The 12,649-nt window shown below is 43.0% G+C and overlaps 1 protein-coding gene across 1 annotated transcript in view; it reads left to right on the forward strand.

Annotated features, from left to right (window-relative positions):
* The window catches only part of CUBN (cubilin), a 1,372,460-nt gene that overhangs the window by 58,062 nt on the left and 1,301,749 nt on the right, over window positions 1-12,649 (forward strand). Inside the window, exon 4 of the mRNA XM_086941783.1 lies at window positions 4,762-4,800. Coding sequence (XP_086797909.1) covers window positions 4,762-4,800 — 39 coding nt within the window. The remainder of the gene's footprint in view (window positions 1-4,761; window positions 4,801-12,649) is intronic.

Here is a 12,649-nt window from a genome sequence, read left to right on the forward strand (position 1 = left end):
GGTCTTGGGTATATTGAACATAATCATATGGTGATCTGACCATATGATGGGGACCGGAGGTTGTATGTTAATGCCTTCCCAGGTCGCAAAGATGGGGTCGAGAAGGTGGCCCTGTTTGTGTGTTGATAAAGTGGAGAGCAGAGTGATCCCCAACGCATGCAAGGCTGTCTTCAGAAGTTGAGCTTCTTTGGCATGTAAATCTTCAAGATGAAGATTAAGGTCGCCAAGTATCATGAAGTAATTATGTTTGATAGCTAATTGCGTCGCCGTTTCAATTAGTTGATTACAGAAAGGCGTGGCAGTGCCAGGGGGCCGGTAAATGAGAAGCCCAGTTATAGTCGTGTGGGGGGTTGTTTTAATGGTGAAAAGGCCACATTCGCTGTTAGTGATGCCTTTGTGAGTTAGAGTACACTCCAGTTCCTTTTTAAAGATCATTGCGAGGCCACCACCGCGCTGTATAGGCCTATCAATTCTCAGTAAGCTGTAGCTAACTGGAACAGCCTCGAGTATTTCAGGTGATGAAGATTCTTCAAGCCAGGTTTCTGTTAAAAACAATACATCGAAGTCATTGTGTATTAAAAGGTCGCGAAGTTCCCGTTTGTGTTTAGCCATGGATCTGCAGTTGAGTAGCATCAGATTGAGGCAAGTAGCAGTACTGTTAGAGCTGGAGACATCAGCAAGGCGGAAATTGCATGTGTTGCACCGAAATGACAGGGCGCTAGGTTCTATGGAGTGAAGGCATGGTGTCGTGGAGGTGTTGCCAATTTCAAGTAACATCTCGCGAGTGTAGCTGCAAGGCTTGTGGGAGAGCGCTCTCTCAGGTGTCAGCATGTCTACATTGTGCTCAGGGGGTCCTGTCCCGCGTCCCGTCTGGTCGCGGACGGGCGCAGACGGGCAGGACTCTGGCTTGACTCCGGCGCGCGATCGGCGCGCCCGCAATGCGCGTCCGCTGCGCGGAGCCATGAACGTATGATTTTAAGCGCTCGAAGCGCGACGTGCAGCGTCAGCCCTCACCAAGATGGCCGCTGCCTGACTACCTTGCCACTCTATAGTCCTACCTGGAGCCGGTCTAACAGTCGACCGCTTCCCAGGACAGGCAGGAGTGCAAATAAACTAAAGAACAAAGTCTTAGCCAAGTGAGGGGAGCGTCGCTAACGTTGCTGGAGTCGAGGGTCCGATTTCAAGTTTTAAAAACAGTGCGAGGGGGAACGGACACAAGGGAAGAGAAATAGAGTACAGCACACAATATTAAAAAATTCAACCTCCCGGCTCAGCCTCAAGAGGAGAATAACAGCAATCACTGTTTGTGCACAGAGTTCCTGATTTTAAGCGCTCGAAGCGCGACGTGCAGCGTCAGCCCTCACCAAGATGGCCGCTGCCTGACTTCCTTGCCACTCTATAGTCCTACCTGGAGCCGGTCTAACAGTCGACCGCTTCCCAGGACAGGCAGGAGTGCAAATAAACTAAAGAACAAAGTCTTAGCCAAGTGAGGGGAGCGTCGCTAACGTTGCTGGAGTCGAGGGTCCGATTTCAAGTTTTAAAAACAGTGCGAGGGGGAACGGACACAAGGGAAGAGAAATAGAGTACAGCACACAATATTAAAAAATTCAACCTCCCGGCTCAGCCTCAAGAGGAGAATAACAGCAATCACTGTTTGTGCACAGAGTTCCTGATTTTAAGCGCTCGAAGCGCGACGTGTAGCGTCAGCCCTCACCAAGATGGCCGCTGCCTGACTTCCTTGCCACTCTATAGTCCTACCTGGAGCCGGTCTAACAGTCGACCGCTTCCCAGGACAGGCAGGAGTGCAAATAAACTAAAGAACAAAGTCTTAGCCAAGTGAGGGGAGCGTCGCTAACGTTGCTGGAGTCGAGGGTCCGATTTCAAGTTTTAAAAACAGTGCGAGGGGGAACGGACACAAGGGAAGAGAAATAGAGTACAGCACACAATATTAAAAAATTCAACCTCCCGGCTCAGCCTCAAGAGGAGAATAACAGCAATCACTGTTTGTGCACAGAGTTCCTGATTTTAAGCGCTCGAAGCGCGACGTGCAGCGTCAGCCCTCACCAAGATGGCCGCTGCCTGACTTCCTTGCCACTCTATAGTCCTACCTGGAGCCGGTCTAACAGTCGACCGCTTCCCAGGACAGGCAGGAGTGCAAATAAACTAAAGAACAAAGTCTTAGCCAAGTGAGGGGAGCGTCGCTAACGTTGCTGGAGTCGAGGGTCCGATTTCAAGTTTTAAAAACAGTGCGAGGGGGAACGGACACAAGGGAAGAGAAATAGAGTACAGCACACAATATTAAAAAATTCAACCTCCCGGCTCAGCCTCAAGAGGAGAATAACAGCAATCACTGTTTGTGCACAGAGTTCCTGATTTTAAGCGCTCGAAGCGCGACGTGTAGCGTCAGCCCTCACCAAGATGGCCGCTGCCTGACTTCCTTGCCACTCTATAGTCCTACCTGGAGCCGGTCTAACAGTCGACCGCTTCCCAGGACAGGCAGGAGTGCAAATAAACTAAAGAACAAAGTCTTAGCCAAGTGAGGGGAGCGTCGCTAACGTTGCTGGAGTCGAGGGTCCGATTTCAAGTTTTAAAAACAGTGCGAGGGGGAACGGACACAAGGGAAGAGAAATAGAGTACAGCACACAATATTAAAAAATTCAACCTCCCGGCTCAGCCTCAAGAGGAGAATAACAGCAATCACTGTTTGTGCACAGAGTTCCTGATTTTAAGCGCTCGAAGCGCGACGTGCAGCGTCAGCCCTCACCAAGATGGCCGCTGCCTGACTTCCTTGCCACTCTATAGTCCTACCTGGAGCCGGTCTAACAGTCGACCGCTTCCCAGGACAGGCAGGAGTGCAAATAAACTAAAGAACAAAGTCTTAGCCAAGTGAGGGGAGCGTCGCTAACGTTGCTGGAGTCGAGGGTCCGATTTCAAGTTTTAAAAACAGTGCGAGGGGGAACGGACACAAGGGAAGAGAAATAGAGTACAGCACACAATATTAAAAAATTCAACCTCCCGGCTCAGCCTCAAGAGGAGAATAACAGCAATCCTAACTATACTCCCTTGGGAAGCTCAGAGAACGGTTGTGGAGGCACTGGTCATCTTGCTCCTTGATTATGCCAACGATCTTTATTTGGGCCTGCCAGATTATCTTCTTCTGAAAGAAGGAAAAGTGGGTTGAGCTCATATCACCCCCTGGAACTTAGTCTGACCATCAACAATATACAATGAATATAATAGCTCTAACAGTTTAAATAGAAAATATAGTTATACCAAATAAACTTATTATTTGTTATTGGTAAGGGCTATTTAAATTATGACTTAAACATTTTCGCACAAAACAATGTTTTCTATATATTGACCAGGACATTGGGTTTTGCAAAGTGAGACAACGCACAGTTGGTGAGACAAAGTTTTTATTGCTTTTTCTTGAATTTAGACAAAAAGAGTCAAATAATTAAGGGTAGTACATAACGATTTTTGTGCAAATAAAGATAATTTTAACAATAATATAATACAATTCACAAATAGTGCAGAATCCTTGCTAAATGCAATGCATTAAAAAGGTGATGGTCATACCCAGTATTAGCGGTTTTAGTAGAGTCACTTTGGTTGTAGACCACCCAAAGTGAAAAAAAGACTAGCTCAAACAGTTATATATCAAATGTCTTTGATTATTTAGAGCCATGATAGTCAATTGAATTGTAGCTTTTTTAGAGATCTTGTAAGGCTGGCTCCTGAGATTTGTGGACATCTCAGTGGAAAACTATGGAACACCAGACTTGTTCCACAAAAAGCGCTCTCTTGAGTGCATAAAGTACAACCATTGAAGGTTATTCTCACAGTCACTTGTAAATCGGCTTAGCGAATTTGCTCAGGTCGCATCCGTGATCCTCAAAACTATCCCACCCATCTTGTTTCAGTGTGCCGTGGTCAGCTTGTGGGTCTTACGCCATGGAAGGAAGGATTCTCTCATTGGAGAGCGGAGTGTTCTCTGCCATTATCTTCTTTAGTATATGCAACTGGTACAGTTAAGTACTTGTTATTTGAGCTCTCCTGTCACTCTGCCATTTCTTTGCTTTTACGAGAATTACACTGGTTAACAGTAAAAAGAGAACTATGTTCAAGACGTTGGTCTTAGCTCATCATACTTATTACAGAACAGGGCCACAATATTTGTCTACCAGACTGCAACAGTATCGTCCAGCAAGGATGATACGTTCAAGTGATGCTCAGCTGATGATGGTGTGTCACTAATTGTTTGCCATTTCAACGTAAGATTCTGCAGGATAAAAAAGGCTACTGAAAAAGGCTTAAAACTCATCTGTTTAGGACAGAATGTTTTTCTTCTTCTGAAGTTTCTTGTTAGATCTGTGCCGGGACACTCTCTGGGTAGCTGTGCGCTATATGAGCCCTTTTTCCATGCATCCATTCATTCATTCTGCTAGCCTATTTAAGTTATCAACATATTGCTGATATCTGAACATATATTCATTGCATTGTTTTTAGCTTGAAACTTTACCTATTTGTTTTCTGTTGTGTAATGTCTTGCATGACTGTTTATCAGTAGAGCTGATTATCTGAATTCCTCTGATATCTGAGTGAAGAGAGTGATACTACAGGAAACCATATATCTCCAACGTGTATCTATAGGTCTAAGAGTTTGTGGTAAAGAGAAGGGCACTTAAATAGATTTAGGATTGACATGAAAATAAATTATAAATATATTTATAATGATATCCTGCATTTTTTTTGTTTCAGCTTACCAGTCTTGAAAACAGATTCCAGAATTTGGAAAATGTAAGTCACACTTCAATACTTTCTTTGATTATTTAATCATTTATAGAAAAGGGATTATGGGAGACAAATGAATAATTTGACTTGATATTCTTCCACAACCTATACTCCTGAGATATGTTTTATTAATGGCAACTATAAATGGCACGGTGCTCCTTTAAAAGTATACAATGCCGCCATGTAAATGTATGTTGGCTATAGGCTATAGGCCAATATCGTTACCCAAAAGAGTTGGTCTCTGCATGACCAAACTAATACATACTTTAGTAACTTATAATTGTATCCTTAGTTGATTCCTTTGGTTGATATGCTAGAATAGTAGTTCCCGAGATAGAGCGAAGGTTGACTTCTGTTTTTTCTCTGTTTGTCATTTTATTGAATTTGTAAACTAGAGATTGTTCTTTAAATTCACTGCACATACATGTTTCCCCTCTCTACATACCCACAACATGAGAATACCCTGCGTTTCACGATTACCACTTTTTATTTATCTACATTTTAAATCTCTTGCATTTCTAATATTATTAAGATACCCCACACAAACCTCCACACCCATCATGATATCAACATGCCAGATGCAGAAACTAGAGGGATCAAGAAAGCAAGAAGAGGTTGAATCTTCAATCTCAATATCTTATCATTGTACATTGTGAGACAAACCAGTCTCCCTATATGAATTAATTACCGAGTGATAGTAGTTATGACTCAAATAAGGTGTTATGTAATGCTTCCTTGACATCCAGCTATCTGTACAAAGGTAAAGTAAAGTACGTTGATGTTAAAATTGTCTCATTTTAAATGATAAAACAAGTAGGAGTTTAGAATGAATAACTGTGTTATTTTAAATAAACGTAATGGCTGATCAGGTTGTTTATTTTGGAATCATATCTTGGATCCCACTAAGGGTACTGAGTAAACCAAAGTGTGTTGCATACATTTGTACCTGTTCTGGAATTATCTTTATTTCTCCTTCAGGAAGATTACATTTTCAAATTATAACTTTGGTGCATTGACCATGAATTTGACTTGGAGATTAGCCATGACAGATCAGCATATTGCCACGAAACGCATGTTAATTGTGTGCAGTCTTTTTTTTAATTGGGTGTATGCAGAGAAGGAATATATATGTGTGAACTTTTTTTTCAATATCTGGGGACAATAAAACCGATGGTCAACTTAAGATTTAAGAGTCATTGTTTCATATTTTTATACGTTATCAGGTGTCTCCGTTGTTTCTCTGTTTCAAGTACACTTGTGTAGTATACCAGGGGAGTGACTGCACACTCTGAGAAAGAACACTGGCACCAAACTGCTATCTAACTATCCCACCTTGTTTGATTTAGAGGTTGTTAAGGTGCTGCACTGTGTAAAAGATGGCATAAATTCTGCTTACTTTGAGCCTTTTGTCATATATAATACATCCACCCAGTACATTAACTAGTGAGAAGGTGTAGTTTAATTTGCACAGCGGAGCCACACTGATATATTAGTGTGCTCTGGGAAAGGTAAGGACTGTCAGTATGTACACAGGTCTAAACTTTTTTATTACAACTGCATTCTAAGAGTGACTCACTATATATGGATAGGTGCCCCTTCCAGGCACAATTCAGCTTTTAAAGTTAGGAGGAACTTAATAGATACATAATCTGCCTCGGCCACTCTCTGTCCTGTTCAAGGCAGCAAATGACAATCAATTACGCGACACGGAATTGTGTGTTTTAGCCATTAAACTAATCCAAATGTCTTTGGTAAACCTATTTAGTGGCAGCACCAATCCTTTCCAGTTTTGAAAGAGAAGTTGCTATAATAACCCTACATATATATTTTTCCAAATTAAATTTATATCAATGACTAAAAATTACTACTGTACTCCAGCCACAGAGAACCCCCATTCCTCTGACTGGAACATTACTTCTAAATACAATGTGTCCTGCCTCAGAAATAGAGTAGTGAATCTACATCCATAGATTTATGTCCATGTATGGGTGCAGAATTACTACTTTTCCTATTCACAAACATTCCCAGAAGAATGACTGGAAACCTCCCTCAGGTAAAAGTTTCTAGACGTGAGTGGGAGGCCCAGCCGAATCTCTGACAGAATATCAACACAGAAAAAATCAACCTACAGAAATATTGACGCAGGAATATCGAAGGCAAGAATATCGACATCCTATCTACAACATGATAAGAACAAAAATATCTAAAAAAAAAATATTGATGTTAAAAATATCGTAATTAAAATATCATTTTCTTTCCGTTAAAAAAAATGTGTAAAATAAACTAAATAATACTTATAAATAAAATAAACATAGTTAACCATATTTAATAATGTTTAAAATCAATACATAAAACACATATAATAAAAAAACATTAATTAAACATATACATAAATATATAATATATACTTAATACGTTTTATTAATTATTTTAATAACGTATAAATTATTAAAAAATATTATAAATTACAAATACATCTACACACATAAAACAATAACGTAAATACAAACGAATTATTATGTTTAATAAATTTACCAAATGATATATACTTTCAATATTTTTAAAATTAATTATATACTACATTATCTAAAATAATACAAAAAATATTAAATAGCTAAAGAAATAAAACTACTATTCAAAGTCCAAACAAAACAACTGTAATGAAAACGTTGGATAGCGTAGGGCTTAAAATTACTATTCCCACTCCAGAAAATGCAACAGTAGGGAAAGCGTTGGATAGCGTAGGGGTAAAAATTACTATTCCCACTCCAGAGAGTGCAACAGTAGGGAAAGCGCTGGATAGCCTAGGGGTAAAATTTACTATTCCCACTCCAGAGAGTGCAACAGTAGGGAAAGCGTGGATAGCCTGGGGGTAAAATTTACTATTCCCACTCCAGAGAGTGCAACAGTAGGGAAAGCATTGGATAGCGTAGGGGTAAAAATTACTATTCCCACTCCAGAGAGTGTAACAGTAGGGAAAGCTTTGGATAGCGTAGAGGTAAAAATTACTATTCCCACTCCAGAGAGTGCAACCGTACGTAAAGCGTTGGATAGCGTAGAGGTAAAAATGACTGTTCCCACTCCAGAGGGTGCAACAGTAGGGAAAGCGTTGGATAGCGTGGGGGTGAAAATTACTATTCCCACTCCAGAGAGTGCAACAGTAGGGAAAGCGTGATTAACGTAGGGGTAAAATGTACTATTCCCACTCCAGAGAGTGCAACAGTAGGGAAAGCGCTGGATAGCCTAGGGGTAAAATTTACTATTCCCACTCCCGAGAGTGCAACAGTAGGGAAAGCGTGGATAGCCTAGGGGTAAAATGTACTATTCCCACTCCAGAGAGTGCAACAGTAGGGAAAGCATTGGATAGCGTAGGGGTAAAAATTACTATTCCCACTCCAGAGAGTGTAACAGTAGGGAAAGCTTTGGATAGCGTAGAGGTAAAAATTACTATTCCCACTCCAGAGAATGCAACCGTACGTAAAGCGTTGGATAGCGTAGAGGTAAAAATGACTGTTCCCACTCCAGAGGGTGCAACAGTTGGGAAAGCGTTGGATAGCGTGGGGGTGAAAATTACTATTCCCACTCCAGAGAGTGCAACAGTAGGGAAAGCGTGATTAACGTAGGGGTAAAATGTACTATTCCCACTCCAGAGAGTGCAACAGTAGGGAAAGCGTTGGATAGCGTAGGGGTAAAAATGACTATTCCAACTCCAGCGAGTGCAACAGTAGGGAAAGAGTTGGATAGCATAGGGGTAAAAATTACTATTCCAACTTCAGAGAGTGCAACAGTAGAGAAAGCGTTGGATAGCGTAAATAGAACATACTTATAAATAATTTTTGTATTTAAAACAATTAATAATTTCATTTTTAAATAACTCTACATCATTTACAAATACCCATTAATAATTATTAAACACATAATTACAATTGAATAATTAATTAACAATAAATTAACAATAAATACCAATAAATATTAAATAATAAATATTAGTTACCAAATCATAAACATTGAACAATAACATATTTTCCATAACAAAAATATTATTAATTATTAAAACTTGATTAACAATCGAAAAATATTAATAAAATGATTTTTATACCAAAAATACTTTTAATGAAACATTAATTACCAATTAATTAAAAAAAAAATCAAATTAATAAAAGTTAAATTCCAATTAAATATTTATTGCCAACTGTTTTGTTTTTTACCAATTAAAAAATTAATAACCAATTAAAAAATTAATTGTCAATTAATCACATTATTTACCAATTAAAAAAATGGATTACCAAATAAAAAAATGAATTGCCAATTAATAATTAATTAAAAATAAAATAATTATCAATACCAATAAATAAAAAAAAATCATTACTTAATTATAATTAAATTACTTCCCACCCAATTCCCCTATAAACCCACATCCCGCTACAGAATTTAAACGCTAAAATTAATTAAAATTAATTTATAATTCCTAAAAATAACAATTAATCTAGTATAATGAAATTACTTCCCACCCTATTCCCCTATAAACCCATAACCCGCTCCGGTACTAAATCCCAACATTGACTTAAAAATAACATTATTAACATATAAAAATACTATACATATAATTTAAAACCAGTAGAATACTTATCAAAAAACATATAACACATACATCCAGACCGTGTTTTCACGCCGTTCCTGAGTCAGCGTGTGCACGAGGAGGACGCGAGAGAGACGTCGGCAGCTCCTGTCTCAGCCCACCGGTATCGGCATCCGATTTTTAGCCCCCAGCTCCCAGCTTCCTACCCCCCGCAATTTCCACACAGCGAGGAGGGGTTAACGCATCACCTGGAGCAGCTAAGCCGAGGTACCGCCGCTACCGAGGGGCCACGGAGCGAACGGAGCGAACGGCTCGCCGGGAGCCTGCACCTCCCCCTGTCAAGCGGGCCGTGAACGCCGAGAGACAGGGTGGGCAGTAGGCAGAAGCGGACTACTCCCCCACTGGCAGCTCAGCCCAGCCCTAGGTCCAGGCCCTGGCCCCGGCTTGTCCTCGGTCTCGCATAGTAAAGTGCAGAGCTGCCCATCGGAACACGAGACCATAAAGATCACAAAAGACCATAAAGATTTTAGAGGTGTGGAGCATCGAAGGCGCAGGACAGGCGCAAGGCGGAGGAGCGGAGGAGGAGTGGCATTCCCTGCACGTGGAGCACAGAGAGCAGAGAGCTGCTGTGAGCCGCGGCAGGCGCGTGGGTTTAGGCAGCTGAGCTGAGGTGAGCTGAGGCGAGGTGAGCCACTCCATCAGACCATCCTTCTATCACCCGCCATTACGCGGCCGTCTAAAACCCTCCCCGGCGCTCCATCACTCATTCTGCTCCCCGTTTCCCGCCCTCCAGCAGTCCGGCAGCCCAAAAGGAGCAAAGCTCCAAGCTTAATCACCCACTGGATAAACCTGCAGGACGAACCGGAAGGGCAAGATCTGGTGTTAAGAGGAACCGCCACCAAGTCGCCAAGCCCGAAGGGGGTCGAGGGGGGCCACCAGTTAACAGGTGAGAAGCCCCACCCTGGTCCCTGTTCTCTGGCTCTCTTCCTCTTCCTGGCTCTCTTCCTCCACCTTTGTGCACTCACCAATCCTGACAGGTTAGGAGGACTGTACTCCCACCCTGCTAAACCGGCGATTAACACCTTAGGGGCCCGCAATGGAAAACCCCAAGCAAATCAGAAGACTCCCACGGAGGAAGGGCACCCTCCGCTCTGCCTCCCCCAGGGGGGTTCAGCAGGAGTCGTCACCACCCCAAGACAAAATCTCAAACACAGGCGGCCTATCGCCGCAATCGCAATCACAACCTCGGATTAGCGACTTTTTTGTTAAAACCCCTGTCCAAAAGGGCTTCCCCTCCACCCAATCATCTCAGCAGGATACAGTCTTAAAAGCTGATGTCCAGACTGACAACTACTGCTCCCCCGGACTTGCCTACGTTAAAAACTCAACCCAAGAGAAACCCTCTCCACCCTCACCCGAATCTCCCATCACACACAAGACATTTCATGAGTCATTTCATAAGACACATCAGCTGCTCATCCTCTCCCAGGAGGTTGCCGTCACGACTCATGATAGCTCTCTTCTCTCACTGAGCGCCTTCTCTGCAGCTCCAGGAATTTCATCTTTACCAGCCTTCAGCTCAGACTCTACAAATATCACAACTCTAAACAACGCAACTAAGCTAGAAGTCCAAGCCCAAGTCCATGGCAGTGTTCCGTTCTCACCATCTGAATACACTGACAACCGCTACATTGCAGACTTAACATCGAAGGCTCTATTACAACTCAGCCCAAAAGCATGCTCAGAGGCCCTTTCAACTAGCCGGAACAACCCCCTACCTTCAAATAAGAGCTTAAAAAATGAAGGCCCCCCATTATCCCATAAACTATCCAACCGATTCCTGGCCTCCTTAGAAAGTCGAATTGAAGAATCACTCGCCCACTCACCGGGCTTAAGTCCTTCCTCAAACTTCTTCAGAATCCCTCCAGAGGACCAGGAACATCCGTGTTCACTCTGTCGGACCCCATAAATTCTATTTCGATCTCATTGACATCCCTCCATGCCAAACAAGTCGCGATTGCCAAGGCCTCGCTATGGCAGTCGCAGAAAATGGAGCTGCAGATCAATCTAATGCAAACTCTGGCATCATCACTGTCTGATCTGGGTTCCAGGATATGCAGCCTCGAAGGCGTGGCGGGGACAATGGGCAGCGGATTTCTTGCTCCTGCAGCCCAATAATCAACAAACTCTCATCCCTCCCCGAAATCATGGGAGCAATCCTGAACAGTGTAGAGTGCCACAGCATCAGACAAGGAACATTTCAGCCCATGCAAGAGCTTCAAACTCCATCTATTCTCGAAGACCCTTCACGCTCTGCCTCACTACCCGGCCCATGCCCTGTGAGAAAAAACACACCCCCTCCTGCCGACCAAGCTACTAAAAGTTCTGCCAGCCTTCCACCAGGGACTAGCCCCGCCTCGCTCACAGCGGGCTTGGAACTTACTGAAACCACATCGACGCAAGTATCAACCACGCGATCCTACCGCTCCGTCAGCACCCACAAAGGCCTGACTCACAGCGTTTCTAAGCCTCCAACGAAAACCTCACTGTCAAGGAGGGAAAGAAAAAAACTTTAAAAACCATCAAAAAAACAACACCTACTGAAAAGAAGATCGGGGCTTGAAGGGTTAGCGGCACCCAGTCTACTAGTCAATAAACCAAGGGGTCTCCCCTACTTCCCCATTTTCAATCCACCTGTAAAACCCGAAATAAAAAACACAGAGAAAAATACGTCCCCCGCTGGCTCAATGGTCACCAGCGAACAGTCCGGGTCATCAACCCTGGGCTGTCCCGGGATCACAAGAGCCTCAGAAGTGCACACCACAGCAAACGTATTACTGCCAAACAAATCTACAGGAATAAGTACCAATGACCACAGCGCTGGGAACCAGAACAACCCTGTACAGATCACTGAAGCAATAATGGAAAACCGGAATAGCCCCCCTCAACCCCAGGGAATGGCAGTAATCACGAACACGGATCTTCACAGCTCAACAGTTAGCAACGCCACTGACCTCGGCACGCCCCATCAATTAGAAGACCCAACTAAAGTCTGTTGGGACTTTCATCCGCAGCCGCAGAGGCACTTTTTGCCTCAAGTGCCACAAGCCTCGGGATTGACAAGTCCACTTGAAGCACGCTTCCAACCCCTGATGGCGACAGCTACTTTACCTGGAACAGCCAGGCGTCAGGATCATCAGAGCCTGGAAAAGAGAGCTGAACTAGTCTTTTATCCACACTACGAGCATAAGGGCCTACATGATGCCCTTAACAGAT

The sequence above is a fragment of the Lissotriton vulgaris genome, chromosome 10, assembly GCF_964263255.1.
Source record: "Lissotriton vulgaris chromosome 10, aLisVul1.2, whole genome shotgun sequence".
Lineage (NCBI taxonomy): Eukaryota > Metazoa > Chordata > Amphibia > Caudata > Salamandridae > Lissotriton > Lissotriton vulgaris.